This window comes from Hyphopichia burtonii, assembly GCF_001661395.1.
Source record: "Hyphopichia burtonii NRRL Y-1933 unplaced genomic scaffold HYPBUscaffold_7, whole genome shotgun sequence".
In the NCBI taxonomy this organism is placed as follows: domain Eukaryota; kingdom Fungi; phylum Ascomycota; class Pichiomycetes; order Serinales; family Debaryomycetaceae; genus Hyphopichia; species Hyphopichia burtonii.
In genome coordinates, this window is record NW_017963734.1 from 881,321 (window position 1) to 896,308 (window position 14,988).

At 34.6% G+C, this 14,988-nt stretch overlaps 9 protein-coding genes across 9 annotated transcripts; 4 read left to right on the forward strand and 5 right to left on the reverse strand.

The window, feature by feature from the left end:
* Positions 1-1,221: 1,221 nt before the first annotated feature.
* On the forward strand, positions 1,222-2,904 carry REP1 (Rep1p; the record flags this gene model as incomplete). The annotated part of the gene is made up of 1 exon (XM_020222808.1): positions 1,222-2,904. One exon carries the CDS (start codon positions 1,222-1,224, stop codon positions 2,902-2,904), a length of 1,683 nt encoding a protein of 560 aa, XP_020074844.1.
* Positions 2,905-2,956: 52 nt separating this feature from the next.
* Positions 2,957-4,198, reverse strand: POT1 (acetyl-CoA C-acyltransferase; the record flags this gene model as incomplete). The annotated part of the gene is made up of 1 exon (XM_020218942.1): positions 2,957-4,198. The coding sequence occupies one exon, from the start codon at positions 4,196-4,198 to the stop codon at positions 2,957-2,959; it is 1,242 nt and encodes a 413-aa protein (XP_020074845.1).
* Positions 4,199-4,768: 570 nt separating this feature from the next.
* HYPBUDRAFT_113500 (uncharacterized protein) lies at positions 4,769-5,227 on the reverse strand (the record flags this gene model as incomplete). Its single annotated transcript, XM_020218972.1, has 1 exon — positions 4,769-5,227. The coding sequence occupies one exon, from the start codon at positions 5,225-5,227 to the stop codon at positions 4,769-4,771; it is 459 nt and encodes a 152-aa protein (XP_020074846.1).
* A 166-nt stretch (positions 5,228-5,393) lies between these two features.
* HYPBUDRAFT_91966 (uncharacterized protein) lies at positions 5,394-6,443 on the reverse strand (the record flags this gene model as incomplete). Its single annotated transcript, XM_020223887.1, has 1 exon — positions 5,394-6,443. A coding segment is annotated over one exon (1,050 nt), but the record flags the coding sequence as incomplete, so codon positions are not given.
* Positions 6,444-6,719: 276 nt separating this feature from the next.
* HYPBUDRAFT_7943 (pseudouridine synthase) lies at positions 6,720-7,649 on the forward strand (the record flags this gene model as incomplete). The annotated part of the gene is made up of 1 exon (XM_020223702.1): positions 6,720-7,649. One exon carries the CDS (start codon positions 6,720-6,722, stop codon positions 7,647-7,649), a length of 930 nt encoding a protein of 309 aa, XP_020074848.1.
* A 598-nt stretch (positions 7,650-8,247) lies between these two features.
* Positions 8,248-10,017, forward strand: HYPBUDRAFT_7944 (uncharacterized protein; the record flags this gene model as incomplete). The annotated part of the gene is made up of 1 exon (XM_020223703.1): positions 8,248-10,017. The coding sequence occupies one exon, from the start codon at positions 8,248-8,250 to the stop codon at positions 10,015-10,017; it is 1,770 nt and encodes a 589-aa protein (XP_020074849.1).
* A 300-nt stretch (positions 10,018-10,317) lies between these two features.
* On the reverse strand, positions 10,318-12,173 carry HYPBUDRAFT_143806 (uncharacterized protein; the record flags this gene model as incomplete). Its single annotated transcript, XM_020219864.1, has 1 exon — positions 10,318-12,173. A coding segment is annotated over one exon (1,856 nt), but the record flags the coding sequence as incomplete, so codon positions are not given.
* Positions 12,174-12,259: 86 nt separating this feature from the next.
* Positions 12,260-13,038, reverse strand: HYPBUDRAFT_153924 (chromatin DNA-binding EKC/KEOPS complex subunit). Its single transcript, XM_020221807.1, has one exon. The coding sequence runs from the start codon at positions 12,673-12,675 to the stop codon at positions 12,415-12,417; it is 261 nt and encodes an 86-aa protein (XP_020074851.1). The 5' UTR covers positions 12,676-13,038; the 3' UTR covers positions 12,260-12,414.
* A 229-nt stretch (positions 13,039-13,267) lies between these two features.
* On the forward strand, positions 13,268-14,968 carry HYPBUDRAFT_113458 (MFS general substrate transporter; the record flags this gene model as incomplete). Its single annotated transcript, XM_020218968.1, has 1 exon — positions 13,268-14,968. One exon carries the CDS (start codon positions 13,268-13,270, stop codon positions 14,966-14,968), a length of 1,701 nt encoding a protein of 566 aa, XP_020074852.1.
* Positions 14,969-14,988: the final 20 nt, after the last annotated feature.

Below are 14,988 nucleotides of genomic sequence, written 5' to 3' on the forward strand. Positions count from 1 at the left end.
TACAAATACAAATACAACTATACAAATACAAATACAAATACAACTATACAAATACAAATACAAATACAAATACAAATACAACTATACAAATACAACTATACAAATACAACTATACAAATACAAATATCTATACATACATCATAGATCAGTTTATGTTAGTGTAAGAAGAAGATATGATACGACCGACTAAAAATAGAAGAAGCCGTTTAATACTTATCTGATTAGAAGTTTAGATGCAAAGATCAACAATGGAACATTAGAAAACAGAGATCTACAACTAGTCCGCTCCGACCGGTCAATTACTACATGAAGAATTAAAGCAATAAATATACTAGTATAAAATAAGTATAAAATAAGTATAAAATAAATATAAAATAAGTATAAAATAAGTATAAAATAAGTATAAAATAAGTATAACATATACTAGTATAAAATAAATGCATACAATAAGCATACATAAGTATATAACCATACAATAACCATACAATAAGTATACAAAATATTAACCCATACAATAAAATAAAGCATAAGCACTATTCTATACATCAACCATTCTTGGGTGTATGGGTGCGCATTGCACTCTTACTCTACTCTACTTACTCTACTACTCTACTTACTCTACTACTCTACTTACTTCATGTACTCTACTACTCTACTACTTCCTGCTGGAAGTGTTTGTGCTGGGAGTACTGAATTAACATCCCATTTCCAATGTTCTATTGCGCCTCCTGAAGTTGACAGGGACTAGGTAGATTGGGCTATTACGGAATAACGACGGTTTACTGTAACAGGTAAAGGCCGACTTAGTGGCTGGAAATAAAACGGCATTCTTTTCCGTCTTGCTAAGCGACATCAACACTAAATAATGGGGTGATGCATTCTCAGGGTATTTCACCGAAGCTTATTACTTGAAGTATTATTAACCTTTATACATTCAATACACTATATTGTGCGAGAGAAGGTATATACTGTACTATGCTATACCACTATACCATACCATACTATACCATACCTTACCATACTATTCTATTATATATAATATGGTTATATGTATAGTTGAAATATGTCAAGTATGCCGTGCCCAGCTAACATTTACGAAGGGTAGTGTGCATTTACCACAATACCAGGTTACATTGAAGCGGAATATCAATAGAGAAGTATATGAATATATATAAGAGAGTAATTAGTAAAATATGAAATAAAAAATCGAATTAAGTGAAAATGAATAATTATAATAGTGGTGGTAATAATAGTACGGATAATAGTACTAAAAAAGATGATCTAGCATCTCTTTTTCTACCAGATATCCTTCATCCATTACCTTCAAATAATATAAAACAAGAAGATATCAATTTTGATGATTCGTTAATGAATCAAAATTTTAATCTAAATATGATGGACTCTCATATTAATCATTATTCAAATTATATACCAATTGAAGCTTCTGCTCCGGTCTTAAATAATAAAAATTACCCCTTGGTAGATTATGATATGAACTATAATGAAGACCTACAAAAATTTAATCAGTTCCATTTACCCTTCCGTTTGTACGATCAGCAGCTGCAACAACAGCAAATACAGCCAGTGCAACAGCAGCAGCAGCCGCAAATCCAACCAGTACAACAACCAATACAGCCAGTTGAACTGATTGAGCTGGAACCAGTTCCAGCTAAAAAAAAAGCTAAACCATCGCCTACCCCTAATATAATGATTGACTATAAAATGTCCAAACTAACAAACTTACTTGACTTTACTCCTATTCCAGAAAATGAAGAGTTCAAAATACTAGATGATTCAAATAACGAAATTAAACTAAATATGACCGGATTCATGAATGGGAAATTCTTCACTAACGATAGCGATAATAATAACTATATTCAACTTAATCCTAATGAATCGGGGTCCAATTCCAAAATCGATCCTAAAGTCATTAGCTGCTACCGCCGGAACTTTATTCAATTATCATTAAACTTAAACTTGAGTAATTTCCAAAACGATTCCAATAAAATATTAAAATTACAAACAACCGAATACGGATATATAATCACTCGAGTCATTAAATGGTTTAAGATCGATATCAGTGCCAAAACCGTCTCCAATAATCCAAGATTGGTCCCCATCATCATCACCGATGATGAAGATAAAGTATCTTCAGTTAAAAATCATTCGAACGATTACGTAATCCCCGATCCAATAAAATCATCATCTTATATTATCCCAATTAATAAGATAAATCTTGAAAATAATACTTTTAATAATTACTATACTATTAAAAAATTACAATTTAAGAATGCCACTCCTCATAATGGGAATTTCACTTTCCAAAATTATTATAATTTAAAAATTAAACTAAGTGCCGTGGTGGCAGATATGTACTATGATGATTACGTTGACAAGAACCAAGAATTGAACATTGACGATAAGAATGAATTCACCTTGATGGAATTGGTGAGTAAACCAATTATAGTAAGAGGAAGAAACCCCAGTTTCTACTATGAAAGAAAAGATATTTTAATAAAGGGAAGAAATTTAAATCTGAAATCAAGTTTCCAAGATTCTGATGCAACTGAAATTGATTCAAATATTGAATCAAATAACGATTTCGACGATGCTTCTTCGGAAGATCTTCCAATTGGTAATGATAAATCTTTACCTCCATTAATGTATTCTGCTTTACAATCAAAAAATTCTAATAATAATAAATTAATTAATCAATCAAATAATAAATATAAATATTTCCCAATCCTGAATGTTTATTATTTACCTCCAATTAACGTGGTTTATTTTCCTCATGGTGCTCATCAACATAAACTATCAAATTCAAATTTAAATTTAGATCAAAATAAAATTGATTTAAACGATAAACAAATGGTACGCAAAAATTCAAACGTCTACTTTAAATAATCTTTTTTTTTAAATAACCTTAAATATTTGTATATTATGATATTATATTTACTTATTCTTTAACTAAAATAGAAGCAGCCCCCATACCAGTACCAATACACATGGAGGTTAATCCGATTTCTCCCTTCTTTAATAATCTCAAAATAGTAGCATATTGTCTTGCCCCAGTACATCCCAATGGATGTCCCAAAGCAATGGCACCACCATTTATATTCAATTTATCCTTTGGTACATTACAAGCTTCAGCAGAGTATAAACATTGTGCGGCAAAAGCTTCATTAATTTCAAAAACATCAACATCATCAACTTTTAATCCAGCCTTCTTCAAAACAGTTGGAATGGCCACTGCTGGACCAACCCCCATGATTTCTGGGGGAACCCCAACGGCAGAACAAAGAACAAATTTACCTTCAATTGGATATCCTTTTTCTTCAGCCAATGATCTCTTCATAAGTAAAACGGCAGCAGCACCATCGGAAACTTGGGATGCATTACCAGCATGAGTAACCCCATCCGATTTGAACGCAGGTTTTAATTTGGCCAACGATTGAGCAGTAACCCCCTTTCTTGGACCTTCATCAGTGTCAACAATAATCTTTTCATAGGTAACATTATCATCGTCATCTTCTTCGGCCAAAAAGGATTCAATGGCCAAAATTTCATCTTTGAAAGCCCCGGATTCAATGGCTTTGGCAGCCTTAGCATAAGAATCAGCAGCAAATTCATCTTGAACATTTCTAGGAATAGAGTACTTGGCGGCAACATTTTCATTAGTAATCCCCATTGGAATTAAACATTTGGCCATTTCAGCATTTTCTTTTAAATGATTATCAACTTTTGGAATAGCATCAGGACCATAGTTAGCACTCATTGATTCAACCCCAGCAGCCAAACCACAATCAATTTCCCCACATTTGATTTTATTGGCAATTTCACTGATAGCCATTAACCCAGAAGAACATTGTCTATTAAGAGCAATAAAAGCAGCAGAATTTGGAATACCGGCAGCCAAACATGCACCACGATGTTCAGAGGCACCAGCAGCACGGTTTAAAACATTACCAACAGCAACATCTTCAATCAATGAAGCATCAACGTTGGTCTTGGATAAAAATTGCTCCAAAAATTTGGTCAAAACATAATCAGAACCAACATCCTTCAATTTACCACGGCCCCCTTTGGTTAATGCTGTTCTATAAGCAGCAACAATGACTACATCATCGGGGTTTTTCTGTAAAAGAGATTGTTTAGAAGAAGGAGATAACTGACCTGCTAATTGATTTAATCTGTCCATTTTTATTAAAATACTATACTTAACCAAACCAATCAATAATTCGGCTGGAATGCCTTGCTTTAAATATAAAGTTTATAAATCATGTTCATGTCTAATCACTCCGCACAAAGCTAGCGTACTTGACTATTTGATTTTTTCAACCGAGCTGGGCCGAGGTACACTCCGGCCACGACATCACGACATTTCACCTTCCACCAGCTAATACTATAGTAAGCAGAGGAAGTAGAGTAGGTTGCAAACTTTGCCACAAGCATTGGCTTGATCTTTGTCTCTATGAAATTGTTCTTTATTCTTAGTCTTACTGTAACTGGTCTTGTCTAGTAACTGGTCTTACTGTAACTGGTCTTGTCTAGTAACTGGTCTTGTCTAGTGACTGGTCTTGTCTAGTGACTGGTCTTGTCTAGTGACTGATCTTGTCTACACTTACCACTAATCTTATAATCCGTGGATACCTGATATCACAAGCCTCGGATATGGAGGTGTGTTTGCAACCTTGTCTAGAGTTTAAGTAATTACAGGATTACAGAAGATAAACGACATTGTGTATTGGGTACGGAGGTCAGCCTCGGTTTACTCTTCTCTTTCAAAAGAGAAGATACCAATAAATGGCTCTACTTTATCGGGTCTTCCCTCAGGACATTTACCAGTAAATATCAAGGTTGGAACGTCTTCGTCGATCGAATGCTGAGCGTATTTATCTATGTCGTGTTTCGCTGTTTCACTAGAATTTTCATCGTTTAAATTTTTCCGGTCACTGGAAGGTAAAGTGAAGATCTTGGTGAAGTCGATTCTCAATGTTCCTTCTTCATCAACAACAACGTATAATTTATATTTTTGGTCGATTAAATCTTGGCTATCGTTGTAGTGGATTAATCCTTTCAGCGACCCAGTGATAAGTCCCATTGTCGAGCCAATCCCAATTATGTTGGTTCCCTTGATTTTGATGTAGAGCCCACTCAACCCAAACGGCGAGCAGTGTATTTCAAGATCACATTCATTGGCGTACTGGAATTGTATCTGTTGGTCCATCTTAACACCGTCCTAATGAATGAATAGTAATAGTGAACGTTTGTTGATTTTTACAAATTAGACCCGTACAATGAATATCGGTGTATTGGTAAGTACGCACTAAATACAATTATACAATGCACTTTTTCATGTTTTGCAAGTACAAGCTATACTCGTCCACCAGTCCTAGTTTGACTAGGTTGTTGGCCAAGTAGTTCACCACGTAGACCAAGTTCTGGTGAGCCGGTTGGGCAAAGTTGCTCTTGTTGAAGTTGGAGATCATTTTTTTTTCGAAAAATTTGGCTTCCTCCACTAACGAGATTAACTTGGTGGATTCCTGATTTTCAAGGGATTTCTTATACTTGAGCATTAGATTGGTGTTGAAGTTGTTCAACGGCGAAAGCGTCACTGGGGTGCCCGGGTAGTCGATGGGGATGTGCATGATGATTTTTAATTCTCGATTGAATCTCCATAATTCGGGGATTCCTCCCTCGTAGATCGGTATACTAACTTGGTACTTATTTTCGTTAGAGTTCTTACTGAATAGTTTGAGGTGTGAGCCTAGCTTGTTCATCATTTCTTCAATGAGCTCGTTACGTCTTCTGATGACCCCGGCATCAACCTCTTTATTCTGTTGTTGTTCTTCATGAATCTTCTTCTGTCTTAGTTTCTCTTGTTGTCTCTTCTGCTGCTCTTGCTCTTGTTTAGCGAGCATTTCGTTCTTCTTTTTATCCTCTTTGAAAGTTATAAACTTGAATGTTTGCTTTTTCTCTTCTTTTAAAAATTCCTCTAAATACTTATCAAGAGTCTTGATTTGCGATAGTAACCCTTTACCTTCCACCAAATCAATGGCAATCTCCTCGTCTTCCTCTTCCCTACTGATCACATACTTTTCTCCGGCAATAGCAATACCGGCGATTTTTTTGAATCCAACCTCGACATTAACCGCAAATCCTCGAGGTATTTCTTCGTTCAAAACAACAATCGTAGGTAATGCATCTTTCCGATAAGGATAATTTCCTGGGATTCGAAGACTGAAATTTAACGTCTCCACATCGTACGGGAAATCAGGATCACTGGGTTGAAGTCGAAATGATAAATAAATATCAACCGTTGCATCATTAGTCATCATTTGGTGGATATATTCTTTCAAAGGACTGGTGATCTTGGATGTTGGAACCCCATTTATAGTGATCGGATGGTGATATTTCAACAATTTAATAATCTCTAAATACCTATAATCATTTTTAACCTCCTTGACCTTGGGTGCTTTAGACCGAGTCTTGGACTTAGATCCGGTCGGTGGCTTCTTTGGCGACTTATTAGCCTTGTTCGACAGCTCGGGAGTCAGCGATCTCGATTTGGGCCTTCTGGGAGCCCTTTTCGGCTTAGCTTCGTTTCTAGTTGGTTCCGACATTATTGGCTATGAAGAGTAGTTTTTTTTTTCATGAATCATTTTTTTCTCAACTCATCAATAAGTAATAAAACACCAATCACCCACCACCAGACCCTGATGAAAAGTAGGCTAAGCAGGATAAAACCCATAATTGTCCAGCATATCGATCCCGAGTTTCTTGTAATCAATAAACCCAGTGGGATTAAAAGCTATGGCTACGATAAACCAGATAGTGTAATCCCGCAGTTGAATAGACTCTTTCAGTCAAACGAATTTCGCTTAGTTCAAAGATTAGATCGGTTTGTTAGTGGCGGGTTGGTGGTTGCCAGAACGGCCGGGTTTGCTAAATGGTACAGTAAAGTATTAAGTGAAGGAAACGAGATATCACGGCAGTATATAGGATTAATTGCCATACCTCAAGAATACCAAAGTATTCAAAATTATATTAGACAAAAACTACAGTATAAATTGGGGGACTCCCAATATAAAGGATTGGTGTTTGCGAACGAACAGTTGGACCAAGGTGAAATCAGCCATGACGTCGAAGTATTGGCAAGAGATGATCGAAACAAATCAGCTAAAAAACGGGCATTACAACATAGTGACCAAAGTCGAGTCTTTGAGCAAAAAAATGCTTTCACCAAGTTTAAAATTATCACCGAGTTAGTGAGAAAGGACGATCGGTTCCCTCTATTCAAAGATAAGTTGATAGTGCCAATTGCAATCCAGTTGAAAACTGGTCGTAAAAATCAAATAAGAGACCATATTATCCAAGCATTCAAAGTCCCCTTACTAAATGACGAAAACTTTGTTAAATTCAAAGCCATCTCAATTAACAAGGATTTGAAGGTCAATAGCGAACTTTATGAAACCAACCAGATCGGACTCCACTGTGCTCGGATTGCATTCAATAATCAAGAGTTTGTAATCCCCCTTCATAAAGAGGATAATCAGCTATTCAGATCACTAACCAACAAACACGGGGTATTGAACCCCAAAGTCATTCATGCAATGCGATCTTTGAATTCGTCTGCTGCCTCTTTCTAGATCCCGGTTGGTGATGACCTGGAGGCAGCTGATAATAAATATTTCCGTTTGCAGCCATCGGCCCTCTTGCACAACTGTATTTGAGTACGCGTATGGCCCTTGACTTACTTCTACATTAACACAAACCATGCACCGAACGGTTACTACCTCCACCTATCCAACCGTATCTACCTGAATACACCAGCAAGAAGACTAGTAAAGTAGTAGAAGAGTAGAGAGTATAGGCCAAACGCGTGATAATGTATGGGTGTACGGGCCTGGTGATGGGTTCCCCCCTTAACCCTAATTGGGATTACGTAGTGCTCACCCCTCCTCTGATAAGATAGCGTTTAGCGATATAAGCTTCTTTAGCTTGAGCAGTTGTATTATTGGTGATACTTGTTACTAGTTATTGGTGATACTCGGTAATACTTATTGGATATAGCTATTGGACACGGTTATTGGATATAGTTATTGGATATAGTTATTGGTAATTGTATTGGTAATTGTTGGTAATCTGTTATCGGTAGTTTTTGTTGCGGTAGGTTGTTAGCTGATTATGTCAAATTCAAACCACGTCAATCAACGACTGAATAAGGTGGTGGTGCAAAGTGAAGAGATGTCGGTATCTCCTTATCCAAATAATTCATTGAAAAAACTACTTAATTCACATTCATCTATTTATGAAGCGCTAGCCAACCCAGAACTTGAATTGAACTCCTTGAGTCCAAGAATGTCAAATCACCCACAGCAAATTGTTAATAAGGAAAGATTTCCTACTCCCGTTGATCAATTACAGTCTAAAAACCTTGATTTTTCCTGGCAATCAATCAATTATACCGAATCATTACAAAATTTGAAAAAAATCAATTCTGCTAAAGATGACCATAAAACAACTTCAATCTTGTCAATTACTTCGGATGAAGATGATCATTTGGTGAAAATCCCAAGCGCTAGGTCGAAAAACTATAATAGTGTCATGGTTTTTGAAACTGATGAAGAAGATGATGGATTTGATGATATTGCCAAATTTACAACTAATGAATCGTGTGTCTCGTATGATGAAGATGAAGAAGTTGAGGATGATGAAAAAACCCTCAACGTTAACTTGAACCATACTTTACAATCGTTTGTTATGCCTAAAATGTCAATTTCGGATAAATGTTTCCAAATCACCATTTTAAGTTCCAAAGATTTCATTTATCATCAAGAAACAATCAATTTACTTGAAGATATGAGAAATAATTGGGACTTTGATTCCTCTTACTCCATTCACGTTAATCATTTATCGCTAGACTCTGGTGGCAAAACTGATTATAACCTTATTCAAAATTCAAATTTAATCTTTATAATTAATGATGGTTCAATGGTTTTCACCGATTTATTAACTCTTAATGAAGATTATCCAAAAGTTACCGTTATTAATATGATGACGGTTAATTATTTTGCTAATTTATTCGATCTTATTAACATCTTAAAACCTTATCAAGTTTGGAAATCTTCGTCCCTAAAACAAACTAAATTAATTAATAATATGAAAAATTTTATCAAAAATGAATTATCGGATGATTTTATTTGTCAAGATGGTGGTGGTGGTAAGTACAACCTGGAATATTGTAAAAAATTAGCTCACCAACATTCAAAACATTCTAATTCAATTTATTCTAATTTGGTTCCAAACAAAAAACTGAATTATAAAAATATTGAAAAGCAATTTAAATCAGATTTACAATATTCAAGTATTTATGAAAATATCGATCCTTTAAAATTATCTTCAAATTTTTATAAAATTGATATCCTATACGCTATATTGGGAAAGCTTTTCCATAAATTATATTCATCTCCTCGTCAGCAAGCACTTCCTCCTATTCCAAATGATACTCCTTCTTCTTCCTTGAGCAATACTAAAAATATTTGGCTTTTTTGCAGCTTTTCCCTAGGTATTGGTTTGGGAATCAGTATTGCCAGTGGGGCAATCACGGTCATTGGCCTCTATATCTATGATCAATTATACTATACTTTCAATACAAGTCGCGAATCATTGGCTTCACCAAGTCCCTTCTATGATGCTCCTTCAGAAACTTCCCTCTTAAATCAATTTTCAGATTCAGTCTTGTCTTCCTTACCTCGCATTGGTGAATTAACTAATTGGGTTTCCAATTCTTTATCAGATCTTTCTTATTCAATAATTAATGGTATTGATTATACTCTTCATGGTATCGATTACACTTTGAAAGATTTTTATAATTTTAACCTTGACAGTTTAAAAGTGGTCTCTGATTCAATTATTGATCATTTAGAAATTGTTAATTCTACTTTGATGGATTCTGTTCTTGGCGGAATCAGTAGATTAACAACTACCTTGTTTATTGGAATGGGATTTTACTAATCCTCTCCTTTGGTTCTATGCTCTTTGGTTCTCTGATCTTCTTTTCTACACTCGTTCTCAGCTCTCTGGTTCTTTTCTCTCGTTCTCTTATTTTCTCTCTGGGTCTTTGGTTTTGTTCATTTCTCTTATCTTTTTGTTTTTAGTATTTTGGGTCAGACATGTACCGGTACAAGTATGTTTAATTGGAATCAAAGATATTTGATTGGTTTATATAGTTACAGCTTTTTATAAATATACTATTTTTTCTTTTTAATTTAAAGTATATACAAGTATAATAAATAATATTATGCTCTATGTAATTTAACTAACCATAAAGCTAACATTTCTATAAAAATCTAACATTGGATTTTCATTTTTTTTGGTCGTTGTCATTTCTAAATCAGCCCATTGATCTAAAAAGTCATGATGACTTTCAACTCTTGAAACTTTCCCAGTAACTTGTTTATACAAATCACTCGCTAATTCAAAATCAGTTGGGAACATAATATCAAAATAACCCTGATGACACATGTAAGTGGAAACATCTACCATTCTATCTTGTATAACAGTTTGAACAACGGGAGCATTGTAGTAATTATCACCAATAGTTTTAGGTAAAGTGTTGAAATCAGAACAAATTAGGGAATGGTGGGGGAAACGATGTTTTAAAATTTGAAAAAATTGAAGAAGACGGGTCGGAATAAATTCACCTGGTGTTAAATCATCTTTAAAAGGTACTAATGAATTTTGCCATTTCAATTTGGAGGATGAATAATTTAAGGGATGAATATCTGATTTATCTATAAAAGGAATTAAACTTTTATAAGTTTGTAATTTATTTAGCCAACTACTTGAATTTCTTAAAATTGGATATTGACCATTTTCACGTAATTGTAAAAAAGCATTTGAATAGTAACTTAATTCAGGAGTGAAAAATTCATAAAAATCACCTTGATCATCAATAAGTACATGACCTTGATGAGGTAAACCGGTTGCATTATCGTAACGAATCAAGTCGTGAGAGAAATTATCGAAAACTTCCAATGCAATGAAAAAACAAGGATCTTCCACAATTTTATCCCAATTGAATATAGACTTGTTAATAATCTCTAATTTCAGTTCATCAAGACCTTGTTCAACTAATTTACTTGACATTGCACTTTTAAATTGTTTCATGGCCAATTGACTTGAAATTTCGATAATTTTGTATTGCGTTCTCAAATATATATCCGGTTCATTTTCCTTGATGAAATTAAGTATATTACACATGAGTGTACCATTCCCACCACCCATTTCATAGATTATTAAGTCGTTGTAAGGGTAATTACCATTCAATTTATAATTGACTAAGATATAACGCGCTAAACTTTCTCCATAATAAGGTTGGAAAAGTTCAGTTGGAGTATGCCATAATTGTAAAGATCTGCGATTTGTGTTTCCAGAATGGGATTTTGTTGCAATCAAATCGTCTTTTTGAATCTTTTTAGCATGTCTGGCAAACTTTGATTTTATTTTATCAACATTTTCTTCTTGGGACGCTTGAAATTTTTCCTTGGGTTCTTGATTTTTCAGATTTCCTTCATCATACTTACTATAAGCTTGTTTCCAGTTTTCCATGAAGTCATCAACGTCTGCAATATTTTGATAATCAAAAGGTTTATCCGGGTGGAAAATTTCAACTTCTCTTGAAAAGTATCCATAATGGGGGTTATATAAAGAATCTTCAATAAAGTCAGAAACCAACATTTTTGACTTTTTAGGTCTGGTTTTGAAACGAGCTAATTTTGCCGAGTTGGTTGATGGATATGTATTGAACACTTCTTGGGGAGTTTTATTTTCAAATGGATAATTAGTACTGTTTTTATAAACAAAATCCACCAAATTAAAATTATTGAATTCAGTATTTGAATCTTTTTGCAAAGGGTGTTTCGGTATAGGGGCCACTGGTTTATCTGGATTCGAATGCTGAAGCAAGGATCTATTCTTTTCATTGGCTGCAGATACTTTGAATGCAAAAGTATCTGGTCTAATTGAATATTCATGATGTTTAGTATCTTTCTCTTCAAAATCGATTTTTTTCACAATCTTCTTGAAATTCTTGAAAAGCGATCTTGATTGAACCAACAGCACACATTGGGTATTAGGTAGGCGACCCTGCCTTAGCACATGGATCATTGTGGAGCCAATAAAGTAAATATAGTGAAGTTTAGTGGTCTCATCTTGGACCGTTTTTGAAGACAAAAAGACTTTTACTGGGTGTACGGGTAAATCACTAATTCTTGAATTATTGTTATACATAATACATAAGTTATCCATAGTACAAAAGCCTATACATAATACATAAGTCTATACGTATATGATGCTACCGAAGAGTTGAAGGTGCCTCGATGCTTTTGGTAAAACATTCGATAGTTTGTCTTACTTTTCAGGTTCATCGAATTCATCCATGCATTCAATGATGGTCTTCAAGTTATCAATGACATTAGATATGGCCACCCTTATCACCCTATCACTAGCACCATCAAATTTGACCAACAAATGAGACTCCTTGGTGGAATACTCCACGGTTAATTCATTGGCCTTCAATATTGGGTCTGGAGACAACGTGTTGCATGCAATGGACGCCTGACGAGATGTTTGGAATGGAATATCCAACGTAAGTGAATGGTCAAAGCTCATCCCCCATTGAACTATATTATCTCTTACTTGGCCTGGTATCAATACGAATACTAAATGCTTCAAATCAGCTGAAAATGAAAAACTTTTCCAAAGGATTTTTCACTAATTGGGTAAAAATTATCTGGACACGACCCAATTTTGGTGTCTGAAAACTTAATCAGATAAGCTTAGATAACCCCAGGAATTCAGGGGGGAGGTTGATAGCCGTTATCTGTATGTGATGGCATTGGTGATAGGTATATATCCGATAAGAAACTAACGTAAAATTTTTGGTTAAGTGGATGGTTTGTCGGTATGGAGGTAGTGCTCCAGTGCAATTGCATAATTGTTGCAAAAAACTGTGGATTCACATTAATTAATTCATTAATTGACTTGTTTTATTGTTTTTGAGTATTTTTTGAGTAGTTCCCACAAGAGCATTTATAAAGAGATGAGGTTTGTCGGATTTGTTACTAATTTGGCTGGAATCCATTTTTCTTGAAAAATTAATTAATTGTTTCAATTAATTAGCTGGTTTTAATTAATTAGCTTATGACCTTGTCTATATAAGATAATACTCTTCTTGTTAATGATTTGATTTTAGCTCCTTAGAATGACTATACAAAATAAACAATTTTTGAAAAACCAGGCTGTTGAGTCGACGGTTTTGATTAGCGATGCTCCTTCTACTTATTCCTCGGTCGATAACTCATTGAGTGAGTCGAGTCAAGGACCAACTTCCATCGACAATCCAGACGATTTCAGTCTTTTAGAAATTCCAAACATTGTCTTTATTGAAGCTTCTCTATTTACTAATGTCTTCCTTTCTGGTTTTGATAGTACCGTTACAGCTTCCACTTATACTACTATTGGGAATTATTTCAACGCAGTCAATTTGGCCTCTTGGATAACTACTTCGTATCTTGTGACTTCTACGGCTTTTCAGCCTCTTTATGGATCTATTTCAGACGTTATTGGACGTCGTTACTGTGTCTTTTTTTCGGTTTTCACTTTCAGTATCGGTTGTTTGGGCTGTGGAATATCTCCTAATATTTATATTTTAAACTTTCTGCGTTCTTTAACGGGGGTAGGTGCTGCTGGATTGATAGCCCTCTCTACAATTGTCAATAGTGACATAGTTCCTTTGAAAAAAAGAGGTTTGGTTCAAGCTTGTCAAAATTTGTCTCTTGGTATGGGGGGAATTTTTGGTGCTGCCTTCGGTGGTACCATTCTGAAATATTTAGGCTGGCGTTGGTGCTTTTTATGTCAAATACCTTTATGCTTTTGGAGCTCCATGGTTGGTTATTATTATATTCAAGATCAACCTTCTTTACAAAATTCAAAAATTAAGTTTGATAAACATCTTTTCGAAAAAATTGATATAAAAGGTTCTTTCTTGGTAGTTGCCGCCTTAACTGTTATTCTTTTATTTTTAACTATGGGTGGTAATGAATTAGCCTGGTCCGATTTTCGTCTTATTCTGTTAGCTATCTTGGGTTTACTTCTTTCTTTTTACTTTATTCGTACTGAACTCACTACTAAATCGACTCCAATCATGCCTATTCACCTTTATCGAAACAGATTCACCATGTACCTACTTTTCATTAATTTCATAATTGGTTTAGCATCTTACGCTTATCTTTTTGCATTACCTCAATTGTTCCAAATTGTTTTGGGTGATTCTCCCTCTCAAGCCGGATTACGTTTAGCTATTCCTTCACTATCAACCCCAATTGGTGGCTTGACTACTGGTATCTTAATGAATAAATACAGCTTGCTTCGTAGTTTGGTTTTTGCTGGTACTTCAATCATGACAATTGGAAATTTTATCGCCTTATTTGTGAGTCCTAAGATTAAAGGTATCTTACTTGCCTTATTACTTGTTCCTGCTAATTTAGGACAAGGCTTGTGTTTTCCATCGAGTTTATTTCTGTTTATTTTTGCATATGGTCCAGCAAACCATGCTACCTCAACCTCAACAACTTATCTTTTGAGAAGTATAGGTGGTGTTTTTGGAGTTTCTGGTGTTTCTGTTATAATTCAATCCTATTTGAAGGTGAATGCTTCCAAACATTTAGCCGAACTTGATTTGTCCCATCATGAGATCAATAAAATCGTTAAAAAAATCACTAAATCAACGGATAATATATATCTTTTACCTGAAAATATCAAAAATATTATCCTTCAAGATTATGAAAGGGGTATTAGAATTGCTCAATTTTGTACGGGAATCTTAAGCTTCTTAGCTGTCGTGTCATGTGTTTTATCATGTATTACTAAATCTAGACCAGATCATCCAAGTATTTTTACTTAGATTTATAGTCATTTGTGTAT